Below are 22,104 nucleotides of genomic sequence, written 5' to 3' on the forward strand. Positions count from 1 at the left end.
AACTAGCAGGTGTTTGTTGGTGTTTGTGGTTGTTTTTCGGAAAGAAAGTAGTTAATAAAAGTTACAAGTGTTATTAAAGAGACAAAAATTGTGGAGGCACATACGAGTGAATTAAAATTTCAACAAATATTCGAGGAGAAATTACGGGATTATGAAATGGATGGACGCAGCCTCCCCCGAAAGGGGGGTTTGGGGGCACAGCCCCCCGGCAAAACAAAAACAAACACAATCCAGAAAGTCCAAAAATTGGTTAGGTTAGGTTGGAACTTAGACCACAACACAGAGGGAGCCGAGCGAGCGCAGTGAGCGTGCTGCGGCAGCAGCCGGCGACCGCCGCTAAATAAAAGGGGGGCTCGGGGGGCGCAGCCCCCCGCCAAAAAAAAAACAAACCAGTTGGCTAAACGTCGTCTAGCTGTAGTGTTGAACGTTGTAGTCGACAAGTCGGCTAAGCGACGTATAGCCGTGTGATTGAATGGCGCTGTTCAGTCAAAGGGCTAGTTGTTTGATTGAACAGCTATTTAAACCAGTCGGCTGCGACATATTTATTCTGTTGCCGCTATAACAACAAATACTAAAAATAAAATAAAGTTAATATAATATAAGGGGAGCCCCATATAACAAACCTTATTTATTTGGCCTATTTTGGCCTATTGGAGCTTGAATTTTTCTCAAAGTCCTCAAAAAAAAACCACAAAGTTCGTGCGTGAGTTCGACTCGCACTTGGCCGATTATTTTTAGTTTTCCATACCTAAATGTGTAAGAACGGTAACTAGAAGTTCGTCATCTGTCTGTATGTCTGTTACCAGGATGCATCTTGTTTTTAATCTATTTTTTTCTAAGTAGAAGCTTTTAACATTGAGTGTTAATAATGTCAGCCCCATAGATGAACACAGTGATCAGTGACAAGGGACAGATCTAAATAACTTAGATACAATTTTATTCTTCTGGGGACAACGGCTCCGAAAGTACACTGTTGATCCTTCCATTATACAGGCAACCAAAGTCTCCTAAGAGCCTTGATCTTAGCTCTGCAGTCCGAGCACACTCCAGCAAAACATGATACAGGTCTTCGGGCGTCTCGCACAGGATTGCGTCTTGAACCGGAAAAGTTAGGCAGCGGAAATTCTTACAAATTATGTATGTAGCCGCTATAAAAACAAATAGATACTAAAAACAAAATAAAAGAAGGACATGCAAGAAACGCGATTTGTTGTCTCTTTTTGCTCCTTTATAATGGTGCGGAACCCTTTAAGTCCGACTCGCACTTGGGCGGTTTTTTCAATTTCAGAGAATTTCATTATCCAACAACACAACAAAAAACCGTTATAGGACGGATGTGTGAAAATAATCACTATTATTCGCGAATTGTCGATTCACTGAAGTGTTTTGTGTTGTGAGGTTTCAATAGTTGAATAGGGAAACCGATTAGCCATGGTCACAACCTTGACTTTGACCTTCCGATAACTTTGTAGGAACTGACACGTCATCCTTTCTCATTTTTTTAAGTGCGTCTAGATACAGGTTGTACCAAAACTAAATGATAATACTTTAAGGCGTGTATGAGTCTCTTGTATAGAGTCCGTGCCCGTATATATGCCCATCCGGCGCAAGGATTATCTTAGTTACTTGTCAGATAATCAGGTGATAAGTCTGTATTAGTAACCAAACTCGAAAATAACGTAGTTTCTCACGCGGGAACAAATCCACAACCTCCGAGTCAAGATCCATGCTCTAAACCACTGGACTAAGGAGGCGTCGATAGTTTTATTATGCAAGTCTGGTGAGGGTAAGCCTTACAGTCCCGTTTGATCCCCCTTGAGCTGTACAGTCCATTTCAGGTTTTTACGGGATTGGCACGAGCTCTTCGTCCAATAGTCAGGTTAAATTTATAAGGATTTAAGCAAAAATTTCAGTTGAAAGCATTTTTAGATATTTTTCTTACTTCATATCCTTGCCTAATATTACTTTACTGATTTTTCTTTATTGAATTAAACATTTTGAAGCTATAATATACAGCTGAGTATTTGTGTGCCTTAGGTTGCACCAACTAACTTTAACTATAACTGTAACTTTAACTACACTGCAAAATGTCAAATCTTTGGTTAAAGTTAAAAATGGACGCCATCAAGACGCCATATTTAACCATAACCATAGAGCTCGACAAGGTTTTAAATACAGGTGGCGAAAAAAGGAACTAACGCTGTCATCATACAAAAATGCCATTTTTGACAGTTCTCCTTTACCAGCAGCGCCCCCGCCCACGTTTATTTATGATCTTGTTGGACCAGCTGTCATCTCCGGTCAACCGGTTAAATTTGCCTTAACTAATACCATAACTTTTTTTTCTGGTGCAACCTAACCTAAGTGAAGTGATGAGTGAAAATGAACTTTATTTTCTACTCTAGAAATTCACATTCCATCGTGGTGTTCTTGCAGTTCCAAATTTAAATGGCTTATTGACTTATTTAAAATACATCGCAACGCCTCGCGACGTAGCTGTGTAAAGATCTTAAGCGACGTTTACACATAAAGAACATGATTACAAAATCGAAAACTTCAGTTCGTATTAGGAATTCGTATTCGGAATCGTATTAAATAAACATAATATCCGTAGTCGAAGAAGTCAACTGAATTCTACATTTCCTTCGATCAGTGTCAGTACTCCGAGGAATGTAATCTTTTGGCAGAGATATATAGCCCGAGCACAGGTGCGGAAAGTCCTCAACAAACATTTGTCTAGGTTGACTGTAGGAAGACTGCGGCCACCGAAGAAACCGCCTTACCATTAAAAATATAGAGCGCAGAATCCCCAGCCGAAGAACTAGTGCAAGTTTTATTTTGAGATAGATCTTCGGGAAGAAAAAGTTTTGTTGCTGATTAGAGGCAATCAGCATCCTCACTTGTTAGAAACGTCCGAAGTTGGATAGTTACGAAAATAATTTTAGTTTGATAACATTCTCTGAAATTATAGTTGAAGTTTCTCTGTAATGTTTTGTACGACAAGCAGGATATGGGGCTGAAAATGTTGCAGGTTTTCACAACATATTTTTTGGTAAGATTATATAAGTTTTTTGTTGTGATATAATGTGAATGACACTAAAATATAACTTTAATACTAAAACTTATGCGAACAATAACATCTATTCTATATAGTTTAAAGCTTAAACAATCTGTACTTACGGCCGTTCCCAATATTTGATCTATCTCTGGTTTTGCCCTACTAGAGATAGGAATAGCTCACAATTGACATAAAATATATGTCTCTAATGTCTAATCTGAGCTATTCCTATCTCTAGTAGGACAAAACCAGAGATAGATCAAATATTGGGAACGGCCGTTAGTGACAAAAGCTTTTTTCTTAATATTTTCCTATACTTAAGTAAAATTATCGCGACTTAGTAGGTACGGTAAGTTATTTTGAAGAAGCTTTCATTACAATATCTCATAATATTAACCATACTAATATTATAAATGCAAAAAGTGTATTTGTCTGTCTGTTACGCCGAAACCGCTAAATCAATTTAGCTGTTTAGTATCTAAGAGATACTTTTTATTCCAGAAAGATGTTTCCCACTCGTTAAACACATATTAGCGCAACGGAGTTACGTGAGTCATCTAGTTATTTCATAATAACATTACTGCTAAAGCCGCGATGCGATGCGACACAAAACTCTCGTAAGTTAACGCGAGAAATCTTTTCCGATACAGTTGAAAGGATGTATTTTCGTCACTGCTATAATGCGAGCGAACGCAAAAGATCAATCCATCTATATGATAATAGTACAATCGCTTGCTACCATTTGTATGAAAATGTCTGGCTTCAGTGCATTTCAATAGGATATACTTATACTGATGTCTGTCGTGATTTATTTGTCCTGATTTGTTTGTTATTGTCAGTTCTGTTTAGTACGGAGATCGGCAAACTTAGGGCCTGTTTCACCACGTCCTGATAAGGCTATCCACCAATTAACTTGACAGATCAGGTATAGGGAATCTGTCAAAAAATTTGTGAATACCCTATTAGGAACTTTATCAGAAAGTGGTGAAACAGGCCCTTAGGGTCGTAAAAATATTTATGTCATTTGATTAGATAATTTTTAGTAGATTTCCTGCATGTCTGCTTGAGGATTAACCCAAGGCCGATCCGTTCGATCGGATTGATGGCAAGCCAACCTGATCGGCGCACATACACGAGAATGTAAAGTACTCCAAAATTGATAATGCGCAATGCGTGAATAATGATCGTGTTATAAAAGCTATAGGAATATCACGACGAACTCTGACTAATACATGTACCTTAAACGCAATGCAATTAGAAAATGCAATATCGTCTACCGTCGCTCGGGAAATACGATCGTTGCCGAAATTTTTCGAAAACATCTATGCGCATTATCACTTTGGGAGCACTGTACTAGATGTCAGGTCAGTCTACGAACAGTCCGACCTCTTTAAACGACCCAGCAACAAACTCGCGACAATGACCCGAAATGGGAACTTCAATAGTTCGAACAGTTCCATAGTTTGCTGCCATCAATCATTTTTCATTTGAAACGTGGTACGGACAGCCAGAAACGTGGCTATTGTTCTATTCTGTGTAGCAGTTTCTGTACTTTGTATTGTGGTTAGCGAAAATATTTCCTACTACTTTATGACATTACAAATTACAATCCTATAATAATTGATGCGTTTGAGCAAATTAAATCACTATTTAACAGTAATTTACTTTATTAATTATGCAAAAACTTGTACAAAATATGGCCGTCACTATGATATCGCAGAATAGAAAAAAACATAGACAAGAAAATTTGTTGCATTATGGATTTGACCACAGAATATATATTTCTCACGATTTGACAGTGTTGTAAGGTGCAAAATTCAATATAATCTACATTACTTTAACACTCTTCCCGAATTTAAGCCTTACAGCAATAAGCAAACATTTGAATGTAACTTAAAATAAACTTGAGCAAAATTACATAACAATCTATAAGAATTACAAATAAACTGACTTAAATGAACACATTCCAAGTTTAGTTCTCAAAAACTTAAATTTCTCTTTTGACAATGCCTTAGTGAAAATATCTGCATATTGATTGTTACTACGAACAAATTTCAAATCAATAATTTTTTGATAGTATTTTTCTTTAATAAAATGATATCTTATTTCAATATGCTTACACCTCTTATGAAAATTAAAATGTTTTGAAACGTTGCTGAAATTAGAACCGTTGTTTCATGACAGTTTTCTATGAGGCCGTAGACTAGCAGATACGTTCTAACAGACACCCTCACATCCACTTTCTCACTCATATTATACATGCGAAAGTATGACTGTCTGTCTGTTACCTCTTCACGCCTAAACCGTTGAACCGATTTTGCTGTTTGGTATGGAAATTCTTCGAGTCCCGGGAAAGGACGTAGGATACTTTTTATCCCGGAAAAATGTTCTGTTACCACGCGATAAACTAATTTCTACGCCTCAGAGTTGAGGGCCTCATCTAGTTTCAGATAAATTATAACATAAGATTAATTTGTCGTAGTCCAGTACGATTTGAATATTACTCGGCATAGCAATTTGAAATGACTACGTTGCGTGCATAATTCGCTTCGATTTATGCATCGCATATGCCACCTAACATACTCCTAACATACTAGCTTGTTACATCGATATATGTTAATGGACTAATCATGCGTTAATGCAATTATAGACTACGACTGGCACTGGTCTGACTAACGGTTGACTGACTCAGTTGACTGGTGGACTTGTCAGCAGATCGGTTGGCCGACTGGGTGGCTGATTGACTGAAATAATAAGTAATTGATGAAAGCAATAATAAGTTTAATCAAGTCAACTTTGAAACAAAATAAAACTAGACAAAATTGGCCCAACTATTTGCATGCTATAATGGCACGGATTGATACAAACACAGACAGACAGACACGTCAAATTCATTACATCCTTCGTTTTCGTCAAGGGTTTAACTTTAAAAATACTTTTAACTCTACTTTAGAACCTCAGCGATATTTTTGCAAGAATAGTTCCTGATGAAATTATTACAGCAATACTACGAATCCATACTAATATTATATATTATAAATGCGAAAGTGTGTCTGTCTGTCCATCTGTCTGTATGTCTGTCTATTACCTCTTCACGCACGAACCGCTGGGCCGATTTTGCTGAAATTTGGCATGGATATCTTTGAGTCCCGGGAAAATGTACAGTTCCCTCGCAATAAACGATATTTGCCGCAATTCAGTCAGTCACCCAGTATCAAAACAAATGAAATATTATTTCACAAAACCAATTCCAGGAGCCGAGCAATATCTAGGTAACCTGGAAACTATGTGAAAAAGTCCCAAGAAGTTTTCATTTCGATCCGGAACGCTTACGAGTGGAATAATTTATCTTTTTTCCTTACGATTTAGTGCTCACGCCTCCGTTGGACTCCAGCCAATATTACCTACGGTGACGGATGGATATTTTTATGGGACTACCCTACATAAATCTCCGCTGGAAATGATCATTGACGTGGGAGAGCCATGCTTCGACACGAATGGGCCGGCTCGACCGGAGAAATACCACGTCCTCACAGAAAACCGGCGTGAAACAGCGCTTGCGCTGTGTTTCGCCGAGTGAGTGAGTTTACCGGAGGCCCAATCCCCTACCCTTTTCTCTTCCCTACCCTCCCCTATTTCCTTCCTCGCCCTCCCCTGTGATTCCCTTCCCTACCCTCCCCTGTTACCCCTTAAATGGCCAGCAACGCACCTGCAGCTCTTCTGATGCTGCGAGTGTCCATGGGCGACGGAAGTTGCTTTTCATCAGGTGACCCGTTTGCTCGTTTGCCCCCCTATTTCATAAAAAAAAAAACACACACATTAGTTTGATCCTAAAGGTACAATTCCGTGCAAAGCCGCGCGCGGCCTACGACTGTCGTCGGCCGCGCGCGTCTGTCAAAGTTAGAAACGATGCCATACATTTTCATACAATGACTATTGTCGCGAGCGGCCGACGACAGTCGTAGGTCGCGCGCTTACGACTGTCGCGATGCACGGAATTGTACCTTAAAAGCGTATAGAGAATTAGCGCCGATGTTTAAATAATTAATCATCGCGTGGCACATACGTTGATGACGTCAATATGTACCATCGAGGAAATTGATTCCTAGGCAGTTGACAGACCAACGTTAATTGTGATCTGTCGGCTGGGTTTGACGTAACAAGACCAAATTACGTAGGTCCGTCAACTTCTAGGAATCAATTTCCTAGATGGTACAATGAATTTTTCGTTATACCGCAGGTTTAGTTTCTATGTGTTATTTTAATTATTGCTTGTTAAAAATTTGGTACTTTCTATGTAAAAACCATTTTGCATTTTCTCGAGAAAACGTCTTCCGTACCTAATTCATACTAATAAATGCGAAAGTGAGTCTGTCTGTCATATATGCGTGTGTGTCGGCCGGTCTGTCTATCTGTTACCACTTCACGCCCAAACCTCATACAAGGCCCACCACCCATTCCCACCACTGTATCTTCTGTGTCGCCAGAATCGACAGCGGTATCCAACCGCGAAAACCCTTTGATTATGATCTCAGGGAGCCCGAGGGACATGCTAAAACTGTCTTGGGACTCGCAACGGAATTAATCAAAAGAAAATAGAAGGAGTAGGAAGAATTCCAGATTCCCTCCCCATACAAGGAGGTATGGAGATACTTTGAGTCCGAGATAGGATACTTTTTATCCCGAAAAAATGTACGGTTCCCGCACTATAAACGTTTTGGCGTAACGGAGTTGCGGTTGTCATCTAGTAACTAATACATTATATTCTGATAAATGAGATGATACAATGAATTATACATGTAATACAAAATTTTATTATGTAACCCCTAAATTTTTTACAGGTTCAACATGGACAACCCTAGAAGTATAATGAGAGAACTAATTGTATTCAGTATGATAAACCGTAAACGTCTAATTGTCTAATTGCCCCTTCACTAAAATTACGTCTAAATTAGGTATAAAGTAACTTTTTAAGAAAAAAAATCAAACAAAATATATTGAAATTACATAACATTATACTCTCAGTAATTATTATGAAAAGGATAATAATAAGTACGGCTCCCTGTGAAATAAGTTCACTCACCTTTGAACCGGTCAGGGGCTGCAAACCTTTTATCGCGTATGATCGATAATTACATAAGCACTCGTTGAATGGCTTTTCGCCGAAAATACCGCTACAGGTCGAGCTTTAACATCGCAAAAAATTTAAAATTCGAAGGCACATTTTAAAGTCATTTTTCGAATCAAAAGAGACATAGATTGAATTAAAATGATCTTCCCTGCTTATTTTACACAAACAAGAATGATTCCAAATTAACATAAATTCTTCATCTAGACGTAACCTAATTTAAAAATATTAACGTACCTAAATAAGCTAACAAAAACAACCGACGAAACAAAATCATAGAGCAAAAACCACTTTGGCTTCTGACAGGAACTTATCCAATTAAGAAAAATAAAGCAAGCCGAAATATTTATTTCGCCATCCACCATTGTTGGGACAATCTTAATGTTGTACTAAATACAATTTATTGCAACCGAAGCGTTTAACTGCTCTGTATTAAGCTGATAACGTTTAGCAGACAATTAATGAAAACAATTGACTTATTTTGCTTGGTTTCCATAAAAATATATCGACTACCTAATAAAAAAGCAGGGTTGTAAAAATGGAAGTTTTGATTTAAAAAAAATGTTTAGTACTCCACCGTACATTGCATGCATTTGAAAAAAAAAACGTGATTGATATAAAACAGTTCTTTGTCTATATTTTAAAAGGGGTATGAAACTATTTAATCTAATGAACACAAAATCATATTATTATTATAATTAAAGCCTACTTTCCGCCTACGCATGTATATTATAATAAAATCTAATTAATAACCCTTCGGCGGTCAAAAACCGCAATTCAAAAACTTTGAAGTTAAAAAAGTCAAAGTAATTATAGGGTTAACTGTAAGCGGTGTTATGAGTTCGGGAAGTTTTCTATTGAATCGCCTTAACACTTTAATGCCACGTAATGAGTTACAGGCCTTTGGGGTGACTTTGATGTGGAGGTTGTATTCAACTCGGAGTTCGTTCGAGAGTGATCCTTATGTAGTTGGAATAAAGGCCAAGTGAGAGTCATTTTGGAGTAAGTATGCGGCCCATGATGAACCAATACAGTAATAACGAACGTGAAATAGTCATGTTTAATTGCCTGTCTGCCTAAATAAATGAAATGAATTTGTTAGACTCGTTAAAACTCGAAAACGGCTGAATCCATTTGGCTAATTTTTTTTTAATCATTTTGTATTCTTTTAATAACAATTAGTGGGTTTTCGTAACATCTTCTTGTCTTAATGATAGTTAGCTCAGTGAAAAAAAGTCCATAAAATATTAGTTCTAACTTCTACTCAATTGTTTTAAAATCGCAAAACTCAATAGTTTTTATAAAAATGTTCGTAATATTCGTTATAAAATGAAAATATCGCTAACAAGTATTTTGTCAAATCGGATAGACAGGGACTAGAGCTTGGAAAACTATATGTATACAGCATACCATTATTTAAAATACCATTCTCTAAAAATATCTATAAAGAGAATTTCATTAATTATTGTTCTTTTTAACGTTATTTTGAAACTAAATCGTTATTAACTTACCTAATTAGGTGGGTAATTAGCAACTTTTATGAGATAAAACTCAATTAGTAATTACAGTGTCAGTAAAAACAATATCAGAAGTTTTTAAATTAAAAAATATAATATTGTATATTCTAAGATAGTAATAACGAAGCCACAATTAATATAGCTCCGTTATGACTAATACTTTTTGTGTTCCAACTCTGTCAATCTGTGAACATATTTAGCGATATCATTTAGGCTAAAGGTCCAGGATGTCTGAGGTCCAGGTATTGTTAAACACGATGAACCGCATTTAAGGAACAAAAGATCACAAACAATAAAGCTAAATAAGACACATCACGAACAAATTTGTACAATTTATCCGGAACGACGAAACACAATAGAAATCAAATTTACAATGAAAAAGCATTAATTTGGATGGGAAAATAATCAAAACAATAGGTTTGACCCTCATTAATCATTTTAGGGTCCATAACAATATTAACTCAGACAAAAGTGAGTTTTACAGGGCCCATGTTTTTGTAGTCAGATAAGTTTGGGATAGTAATGTAGAGGGACGTAAAATATGAGAGATCGCATATTTATTTGTTAATACGAATCGTATATCTTCTTATATATAAAAATGGATTTTCAAATGTGCTAAAACGCGAAAACGGCTGAACGGATTAGGCTAATTTTAGTCTTAAAATATTCGTACAAGTCCAGGGAAGGTTTTAAAGTGACACGAAACTCACCGGGACAGCTAGTTATTTCAATAAATTAAAAACAAAGCAGGGAAATAATATGACTGACTTACACACAACAAGCAATATTATGTTCTTCGACGTAAACAATTATTATCAAATCAAAGATAATGAAAAAACCACTAATCAAAATCATTAAGGGTGGGTTACACCAACTTACTTTAACTATAACTTTAACCATAAAAAATGTGAAATTCACTGTCAAATTCCTAGTAAAAGTCCATAATGGACGCCATATTTGACGATTACCTTAACCTTAACTATAACTACACCTCTGGTGCAAACCACCCTAAGTAATTAAAGGTAAAGTTGATTAAACGTAAAATGTACAAACAACAGCTCAACTGCACCGGATTACCGGTTCGGTTTCGGATGCGGTGGGAACTGAATTCAGATTTCATGCAGCAATAATTTCAGATACACTTTTGCTATTTAATTAACTCCATTTGTATCGATTTTACCCGATTATTGAATCAAATTGAGCATTTAGATCCTGAAAACTGATTTTAGTTTTAAAGTAAAAGGTATATTTAGGCATTGAATAATATAGATTTTAAGGTTAAAGACTTTATATCTCACAATATAATTTTGCAAATTATTATACACGGCGAGAAATACGTGTTACAAATATTTTTTTTACGGTTTTTCATAGAGCTGTAAATATTGTCTTATATGGAAACTTTATGGTATATTACATGGTAATCCAAAGCCTGTGTGCTAATCCAAAAGAGTCTTGATAAATTTCGTCAAAACCCGTGTAGAAGACTAATATATTTTATTGATATACTTGATATGCAAATTTTTGCCTCTTAAGATTAATGTAAAGTGAAGAAATTATGTGATGTTAATTAAATTATTATTAAGCCATTTTGAATGAATGTAGAGTTTTATACTCTACAATGATTTAATAATAATTTACTCAAACTTTACGCTTGACTAAAACAATATCTCTTTAATTTCTCTAATACCAGTACACGCACACTTTGACCAATGTAATTGGCGACATGCTACATCCTGACATCGTCTTGTCCGTCACGAATTTGCGTTCGGAAATCAAACCATCGACACGGAAAATCCGGACAAGATAGATCGTGACATAATGGGATAATTTGGGCATTTTTAACATTCAGCCAATGTGGCATATTGACGTTGACAGATGACTTGTCAGGCCAATATAATCCGCGGTGTACTGGTTAAATATTTGTATACTGGTTTGTATACAAAATTGGGTCATAATGATCCGTTAAGCAAAAGCTATATTTGACAATACAACTCTACAAGGCTCCTTTGGCAAGTGGCCGAATTGGATAAAAAAAATGAAACTCCGCCATCTTGTGAATTGTCGGAAACTTTTGTGTGATCTATCAATTTGTACGTAAAAGACGGAAGTTGTTTTCAATTGAAATCCCTAGAGGCCATCGCAGTGTTTTCTGCCTTCCATGTATGCAAAAGTTATTATGAATCACATTATTTCCTAAGGGCACAGAAGTAATAAAAATCTAGTAGGTTTATTAAATTTTCAACAATAGACAAATCCGTTGTGAAAATAGAATTCAAAACAGCTAATCGAATCCAAGAGCCTGAAAAAGTAATTTCATAGCTAATACGAATGCAGCGTATAAAATGAAAAAAAAGCTACACGTCATAGACAAGGGATCATGTTTTTCAATTATCCCCTGTTCTCTTTTTTAAATTCCAAATCATAATGGAATACCTGAACTATTTTAGCATCAACTCTCCTAATTCTAATTTACGAAGCCACTGAAACGGAATGCAGCGCAAGCATCATTCGCAACAAAGGAGAATCATTTGAATATTTAAGTGCCGCCATTTTATTTTTGTAAGCTTAGGTAATTTTGTTGTTGTTATTAGTGTATGATGTAGTGTGTGATGAATGGAATTAAACTCAATTGTTATTTATTTGGTATCTTACATTGTGACGTGTTAAGTCTTTTCCTCTGCATCGTCAACGGATTCGCTTTTAAGTTCCCTTGATAAGTTTTTATTATAAAATTGGGGACGTCTATGGACTGTTCGTCCATATCCTTTTTTACATTTTTCGCACCAAGGATAATTGAAATAATATTATGAATTTTAATTAATTGTGGTCCATCACGCCATGGACACTTTTTTTTATTATTTTCTTTTTTTAATATATATGTGTATATATATTTAATAGAATAGAGTATAATATGTTATACATATAATAAATAAATATCCCTTGATAAGTCTGTACTTCAAAGAGCATTTTAATCTAAAATCGATACTTTATAACAACAGAGAAATACAGGTTGATATGAAAATAATAAATATTGATTTAATTTATATTAAAAGTAATTACTATCAGAGAACTTGATTAATAAGCAGATGGCGGACGGCGGACCTACGTAATTCGGTCGCGCTACGTCAAACCCAGCCGTCAGATCACGACTAATATATTGAATTGACATAACCTGACCAAATGACGTAGGTCCGAAACTGCCTATAAATTAATTTCTTCGATGGTACATAAGGAAAAATCTCAATAAATTGTTTTAGTGTATGCGGGATGTTTTAATTTCACTGCTCGCGTACAAGCAAATTTTCATTACATATTAAGCCCAATAAATCCTACCCAGAAGTTTGTCAACGTAAATGTTTATACCGGTCATAGACGTAAGACGACCCTAAAGAAGTCCTATATTAAAGTTACGAAGTGGGCTCAACTTTGATCGCTCTGACACATTTTATCGTCTTAGAGGCTTTAGATAAAGGACAATGAAATCAGGCACTGGCGCGTGAAATTCCACGGCTTTCCTATCTTTTCTATTATAAGAATATCGAAACTAATGCCGAAACTTTTGTTATATTTATCAATTGAACCATTGATTAAATTATTAAAAACTATACTTAGGGCCTGTTTCACCACTTTCTGATAAAGTGCCTAATAGGCTCTTTACAACTTTTTTGACAGATTCTCCATACTTCATCTGTCAAGTTAATTGGTGGATAGCCTTATCAGGAAGTGGTGAAACAGGCCCTTAAGATGCTACGTCGTAGTGCCACCTCTACGAAGTGGCTTATGAGAACTTTTGGAGTGAAAACTTTATAGTTGTTCGTTTTGGGATGGGTGAAAAAAAAATTACAAACTCGTGTCAGGACAAGTGACCTGCGGGGCTAAAATGGTCGCTTCGGAGAATCATATTATGAATCATAATATGATTCATTATTTAAAAATCGCGAAATGGTCACTCTGGTTGCAATTCATACTCAATTCGTACTAATTTGACATTCGTCAGTTTGACAGTTTCGATAATTCATTTTCTGAATTGATTTGAGAGGAATTGCAAAATGTGACCATTTTAGGTCCGCTGATCGAAAACCACAAGGCGGAGGGAGAGAGGAGCGACGTAGAAGAGAAAATATTATCTCTTTCTACCTCGTAAAGAACATGTGTAACTAAGTCCACTGAACTAAGTTCAGTGGACTCAAAATCTGAAAATCGCGAAAATCACTTAGCGGCCTTTTTTCTTATGACGGCAGATTATGTGTGTATTTATACGGTTTACTCGTATTAAGTTGATAAGTAGTCAATTAAATTAAATTTAATTTGAAGTGGAACTAGACATGGTAGAGCCATGCTTCGGTACGAATAGGCCGGCTCGACCCGAGAAATACCACGTTCTCACAGAAAACCGGCGTGAAACAGCGCTTGCGCTGTATTGCGCCGAGTGAGTGAGTTTACCGGAGGCCCAATCCCCTACGCTATTCCCTTCTCTACTCTCACCTGGAATAGGTGAGAGTAGAGAAGCTTCGCTTCTCATCCCTACCCGGGGAGGGTATTACCCTATTCCCTCTTAAAAGGCCGGCAACGCACCTGCAGCTCTTCAGATGCTGTGAGTGTCCATGGGCGACGGAAGTTGCTTTCTATCAGGTGACCCGTTTGCTCCTTTGCCCCCTTATTTCATAAAAAAAGTGCCTGCCCATATGTGTCAAGTGACGTTAGCCCCGCCTGCCAACTTAACAGAAAATAGACTAAATTCTAATTAGCTTGCTTAGTAGGTACTTAATTTTAACTTGCTACTTGCTACTAAATTTTGTGTTTACATGCAATTAATAACTTAAAATTAAGTTGAAAAGTTAACTAATTATCAACTTAATACGTGTAAACCAGCCATAACTATGTTTTCATTTCTGTCGGCGCTCCTGGAGTGCGATTCGATGTTTATATTATGCTTATTTTAAATTTAATATAATAAGGAAGCTAAATAATTAAAAAAACAATGATTAATGGTAAAATTTTAACGTATCTATTTCTACAGAGTATACGATTCGAAGGATGTATTTTCAGTGACATGTGAATTTCATATACAAGGCGAGCTTGAAATAGTAACAAATTGCCCTAGTTAAAACTAATTAATAAGTGCGCGAATAAACCTCGCAAATTCAGAGATTAAACCGAGGGACTCCCGGCAGGGAGTAATAAATATGAGCAAAAGGATATGAGTTAAGTTGTCCGATATATATACTATTTATGGCGCAATATTTATCGTTCTTATTAATAACTAACAGATTCTAAAATATTAAGCAAAATAAATTTGAAAAATTATCGTAAAATTCACTGCTCGATCACGCCCACAACTCCGTTACACAGAAATTTATTTATCATGCGGGAACTGTACATTTTTCCAGGATGAAAAGTATCCTGTGTCCTTTCCCGGGACAGGAAAATCAGTTCAGCAGTTTTGGCATGCCGCGTTAGGAACTAAATGACATCCAGACAGATAGACATACTTTCGCATTTACAATAACTAGAGATGGCCCAATGGTCGAAATTGGACCTTAAATTTAATTATCTTCTTCTTTTGGCTCCCCCGTTTAAAGTTTTGACTATTTTAGATTGAATAAAAAAAAACATTAATCTATTTTTAATTTGACAACAGAATTCAACCATAAACAAAAGATATTCGTATTCGTATGTATACATACGAATATCTTACATACGAAGTACATACGTATGTATACATACGAAGCTTATAAGCTTGTCATTAAAAACATATTATGGTAGTGACTAGTGTGCACATTGTAGTGTGTGTAATGTTTTATTTGTTAATAAAATGTATGATAAAAGCATATTTTCAAAAGAATATTATTAGCTCGATGCACTCCTTCACCATAATAATATAACTTTTCGAAATTTCATGCACCTACGTTTCCCCATTTTTTAACCGACGTCCAAAAACGAGGAGGTTATAATTATTATGTTCGGCTGTGGATTTTTTTTCGTAAAAAGTGTTTCAAAGTTTTTTGCTCGCGCATTAATATTATGATAGTATGGATTATTATCATCAGTTCAGTAGTGATAGGTCATTATATGAGTTAGGAGTTAGGACCCACACCAGTTTCGGTGACGATAGCTGGTTTCTTAATTTTATCAGTTAAGTGTCGAAGAATAAAATCATAACCTGCCACACATAAACATGTATTTTAAATCTATCTTTATTTTTTACTATTAAAACCTTTTTAGTATCTATTAAGTCAAAAAAAGGAGGATATAATATGTATGATATGTTCGGCAACATATATAAGTATTTTTTTATGTCTGCTACTACCTATAAAGGAAGTACAATACCTCAGCGAAAAGCAAATAAAAAATTACGGCCATAATCCGCCGAATTACGACGTTAGTAAAAAGCCGGAAGAATTGAAAGGGATAAAATATGGCATGAAATTTTGACATAATAACGTCTTGATTCTTCCTGAAATGAAGTGGACCAAGAATTAAAGTTTTCCTACTTCAAAAAGTAGGCCATTTGAATAATTCAAATATCAAAAGTTATGAAGCCATTTTCGAAGAATCGGTACTTAATCGTCTTTTAATAAAACCTCCTACTAAATAACGCTGAATCTTAAAAAAATATTTTGGATTTCTTTGAAAGTTTCGTAATCCTTAAGCGCTTATTTTTTGCTGGTGTTAATTTTATTCCTGGGAAATTAAAAAATTAAAAACAGCGTTGGTGTCCTTGAAATTTTGTTAACAAGTATAATAATTGTATACCTATTGAGGTATGTATAGATAATATTGTTTTCCAAATTTTCTTTTTTAATTTAATATAAGTAACGGGATTAATGCCTATTTATAACTGAATTCCAAAAAGGAGGAGGTTATAATATGTTCGTCTATATATATTTTTATTATAGTAAAATAATCCTTAGCAGTTGGCGCTATTTTATTTTATGTGGCATCGAATGATCAGTGAAAGAATTATTTATCAGATAGACAATTGATCATAGGTAAAGATAAGCTATTTTAGGGACCTTCCACACGACGTTTTTTTGCGCAATGTCGACGCGCGTTTCGGATGCGCGCGTCATCTGCGCGTTTTCATCGCGTTTTGGCAGATATTAAACGTTTTTTTGACGCAAATTAAACGCCCGTTTTTATCGATACAGACGTAAGTTGAACGCTACTGTAACGCGCTTTGAACACGCGTTTGTATCGATACAAGCACACTGCGACTCAGCTGGGAACAACGGGCGGAGGAGGGGTGTCGCGCGCCGTGTCCCCCACCGCGACACGAACGCGATTTAAACGCGATACAAGCGCGCGCTTACAGCACGTCCTAGTTGCGTTCGAAAAACGTGTGTTTGACGTATCCATACAAAAATAAGGATCGTGTGTATAGGTTAAAACATGTCGGCTTCCCTGCGTTTGCTGAGCGTTCAACTTGCGTTTGTATCGATACAAACGAGCGTACAAAAACGTCGTGTAGAATATTATGCTTATGCTTTACTTTTGCTTTACATTTCTTGTATTACTTAACTTGTATTTTCGTATTTTCGAGGACGTATCTTTACGTAGATAAAAGAGCGCTATAGAAATGCCTCGCAATAATCTTGCGTCGTTATATATTATGCAGACGATCTTTCCATTAGGTTGTCCTTTTTAAGGCACAAAGAGAATATAAGGAACAGATGCCAAGTCAAGTTGATGTTCCTCTGGCATCAGCCCACTTGGCACCAGCGCTGGCTCTTTATAGGTATAACGCCAATACATACGTAATTCCTTTACATTTCAGTTGCAGCTGTTAGGTTTTATGCATGGTTTGTCACCACTTTGTGTTGGCGATAGTGAGCTAAAAAAATACGTGTGGCTCTCAGAGACTGCCACGTTAAAGCTAATGCATAGCATTTTTAATCAACAAATGCATTTAAAATTCGCATACGTCTAATCTCACGCATACAAACACCGTGCCGTTGTCTGGGAACGCCGCAATGTTGCGACAGTCGGAGTGGGGGTGTTAGGGTTTTTTCGATAGTAAAAGGAGGGGAAGTAGGATAACTCCAGCCCAATCCGCGATATAATTACCTACTGTCTTAGGGTTGTCAATTTTAGGCGGCGCGGAGGTGGCGGCGGTGTGGGAGCGGCCGTCTGCGCTTCGTTCGCGCAACCGCATGAACAGCGGCAACGTCGCGGTCTCCCGACTTTGAATAAAAAGTAAATCTTTATTGTGCATATTTTGTGCACATTTCGGCCATTTTTCGTGCATATTTGCATGCATATTTCGGCACTTTGATCGTGCATATAATCCGATGTCTAAATAAAATTATAAAAATACCCTGTAAAACAACATTAAAAACTAACGCCTGTCTCTTATACTATAAACAAATCTGTTGTTATGATTCGAACTTTGCTTTATGCGTACATTGTGATTTACAATTAGTCAATTACGATTTAAAATAAGTAATTGACTGTAAGTAGTTAGTTATACGGTCTACAACACATAGAAATCGGCAAATTACTATTACGTAAACAAAGCAATAGCGGCAAATTAGTTGACGGATCAAAAGTACATAAAACATTTTTTTTTTATGAAATAAGGGGGCAAACGAGCAAACGGGTCACCTGATGGAAAGCAACTTCCGTCGCCCATGGACACTCGCAGCATCAGAAGAGCTGCATGTGCGTTGCCGGCCTTTTAAGAGGGAATAGGGTAATAGGGGAGGGTAGGAAAGGGAATAGGGTAGGGGATTGGGCCTCCGGTAAACTAACTCACTCGGCGAAACACAGCGCAAGCGCTGTTTCACGCCGGTTTTCTGTGAGAACGTGGTACTTATCCGGTCGAGCCGGCCCATTCGTGCCAAAGCATGGCTCTCCCACGTATAAACATTATCTTATTTGTACTTACTATGTTCTAGTGGGAAAGTAGATCTACCTACCTATCTACTTCCTTTGTGTGATAGGAAACTAAAACAATAAAAAAGAAGTAAGTAAAATAGGTATCCGATCATCAAGTAAAAATTATTATATTATTATGCTAGAATAAGTGAGTAGTACAGACCTTTCCTGTTCAACAGGTAATTTAAACAGACAATTCTGGAATTGTTGCATTACTATTAAAACACCTAAACACACAGCAATATCTATTACTCCTGCGATTATGATCGGACATTTTTGATTCGTTTAGCCGTGGCGCGGCGCGGCGCGAGCGTGCATTGTAAAGTGTTAGCCCCGACTGGTTATGCCGAAATATTGTCCGAGATTTTGTTGTGTGCCGTGTGGCGACGCATTGATACTATGGCGCACACATACAGGCCGCGCGCGGTGCCTTTGTATGAAGATAACTTACTTCCCCTCCTTTTACTATGTTTTTTCGTTTCGTTACTTTAACTTCTTGATTCGGTAGCCACGCTCAATAGCCATGCAATAGAATTAAATCTAATATATAAAAATAAGTCGGGTTTTCCTTCCTGACGCTATAACTCCAGAATGAACGAACCGATTTCCACGGTTTTGCATTCGTTGGAAAGGTGTCAAGCTCCGTGAGGTCTATAGAAAAAAAAATCAGAAAAAACCTCAAGAGAAAAGTAGGAAATTTCAAAGGGAGTTTCAATTTTTTTGGGGCTCGGCCATGCGGGAAATCGTAACTCCATGCAAATCTTAAGCGATTTAAGTACTTTTTTCATTAAAGATTAAAGTAAGGCTTGAGCTGTGTTCCTATGTTTTATTTTTTTTGTAAAATCTAGCCAAATCTGTTTTCTGGATATTTGAACACAGCGGAAAATCTGGCCATTTTTTTGGCTTTTTGAACGTTCTTATTTAATAATTAAAAAAACATAGGGACATTGTAGTAGTGGCCGTAGATATTCATGAAAAAAATTATAACTCTACTAGCATTATCCAGGGAGGAAACAGGGGACAATGTTTGTATGGAAAAAAGGGCGGTGTGGACTCCTCTTAAGGCGTCTTATTAGTAGAAAGTTTCAAACAGTAGGTAGGTATAGCTTTGATAAACAAATATCAGCGGAATTGCAGCTCGGTAGTTAGTCCTCTACCGTCTTTGGGAAGTAATAAAGTTAGGTAGTCAAATACAGTTCTAGACTAATTCTTAGGTTGAATAGGAGTTTGGACCCGAAGTGCTATTTCGTGTAGTAATTATTTAACCCTAGACGTACTGTAGGTCAACAGGGAATTTGAATTCATATAACATTAATCCGATTACCAAAATCATTTTGCATTGAAAATGCGGTGTAAAAATACGCATTACATTATTAATTTTCATATAATCAACAGAGGAAAATGGCCGTTGTGAAGTTACGATAAAAATATGAAGTAGTAAAAATATCTGGTTCTTAACGTTACTTATTACCGCAGTTTTATCATGACAGAGTAGAGAACAATTAGGATAGTGGTTCTCGATCAATCTATTTGGTGACCGAAACCCCTTTAAGAAGTAACATTTTTGACATTCACCCAAAAAAGTAGGTTTTGTCTTTGAATCAATTAATTGTGTCCATGCTGGTATCGATAACATTTCCAAAATTTTGTATCGCTCGCAAAGCCCCTTTTACCTTTTAAAGGTCTTGTACCTTTGTGGAGCCCCACGGAGTTTATCGTTTATCATTTAAAAAAAATAACTACTCACGTCTGTCAATAAAGTTGTACGTCCCGGCAAATCCCGTGGCATTCCCGCGGGATCCCGTGTGGAACTCCAGCACGAGGGCCGGTCCGGGGGAGTATAACGCGGGGGGCGTGTCCGCGCGGCCCCCGCAGAGCACCCGGGACGCGTCCGACCGCTCGTTGATGGCCCCAGGAGGACCCGGGCCTTGCACCTCCCAGTAGACCTTCACGTAGTCGCCGCGAGCGCAGCTGGAAAAAAGAGATTCAAAATTCAAATTAACAGATAATAACAAGTTATTGAGGGGCTGTTTCACCACTTCCTGATAAGTACCGGATAGCCTATACGCAACTTATCTGACAGACACTCCATACTCTATGTGCTGATACATGACTTATCTGAATAAGTTGTGGATAGCCTATCCGGAACTTATCAGGAAGTGGTAACACAACCCCTAAGTGGTGAAACAAGCCCTAAAACTTGGGTATAGTAGACTTACACACATAACTGCGACTTCGCATCGCAATGTAATTTTTTATGCGTTTTGCCTCAGATAATTTATGTGCGATGTGATGCGAGTTCACAGTTGTGTGAGAGCTCTTACATGGCAACGTGATAGGCGATGCAATAAAACTTAGTTTTTTCTTTATAACAAAAGATGGAAGATGTAAGTAAAGTTATAGTGAAAAATTGTATGCATGCTATAATATTACAAAGTTTGCCAAGCATACTTTGTAATATTCTAATAAAAAATCAAATACAGTTCTAGACTAATAATTCTTAGTTTGAATAGGAGTTTGGACCCGAAGTGCTATTTCGTGTACTTAGTAATTATTTAACCCGAAAATCGATTTTGATTACCATTTTTATCGCTGGTAAGACTAACTTTTTTTCTATGTACAAGAGCTATAAGTAAACTTTAGCAAGAGCAGTTTCTATATTATTGTCTTTCCTATAAAATTGAAAATCAATATCCTTTATTATTGTCATCGTTGAAAGCACCAACTTCTAAAGTAAAAAAGCAACAACACTTAAAACTTGCATCAACTTTTACTCGCAGTGCTTAAAAGAAAAGAACAATATAATTTTATAAGAAAAATTTAAGAATCTTTTCTATGACACTTTTAAATACAATCATACCTAAATCCACGCATTGATCATCTTTTTTGTCAGACTTTACTGGTCATACAGACATTGATCAGTAAATTTAGAAAAAACATTTTTTCTGTCCATTGCGGGAATCGATCCCACAATCCTCAAACCGTGAGCCAAGAACTAAACCACTAAACCACGGAAGCTTATTTGTAGAGGAAAATATAATGCAATTAAAACAGTCATACATAATGGCGCACAAATTGGCGCAATAAGCGCTCATTAAACGTATTAAGATCGCAGATATATTCGACCGAGATAATTACTATTTCATGTGTAATTTGTGGCCTGCGGTCCCTGGCCTGGGGCCCAATTCTCGTAGCTCGAATCTCAGATCGATTCTTTGGCTGGATTTATATGTGTGAACGCGCATTTTATCGGCTACACTGTGATGACAAGCAAATGTATATTATGTTAATGCTCGACCGCGCCGCTATTAAAAAAATAAATCGTACGAATTTGTTTGTAATCTGCAAAGAAGTCTTTGGTAATCTCGTGGTGAATCTGCCAAACCGCGCGTTCGGGTGGTCGTATGTAAAACCAGCCAGTGAGTAAGCTAAGTATAGTCAATATGCATTTGATTGTTTCTACGGCGAAGTTCGAAATTAAATGTGTGGTTTGACTTTTTGCTTGCGATGCATTTTGTTAAATT

General features: G+C 36.7%; 1 protein-coding gene across 1 annotated transcript in view; it reads right to left on the reverse strand.

Annotated features, from left to right (window-relative positions):
- LOC121740578 (suppressor of lurcher protein 1-like) overlaps positions 1-22,104 on the reverse strand; it is a 362,163-nt gene that overhangs the window by 171,880 nt on the left and 168,179 nt on the right. The window contains exon 5 of the mRNA XM_042133313.1: positions 20,328-20,551. Within this exon, the coding sequence (XP_041989247.1) occupies positions 20,328-20,551 (224 nt within the window). The remainder of the gene's footprint in view (positions 1-20,327; positions 20,552-22,104) is intronic.

Source organism: Aricia agestis, chromosome 3, assembly GCF_905147365.1.
Source record: "Aricia agestis chromosome 3, ilAriAges1.1, whole genome shotgun sequence".
NCBI classification, from domain to species: Eukaryota; Metazoa; Arthropoda; class Insecta; order Lepidoptera; family Lycaenidae; genus Aricia; species Aricia agestis.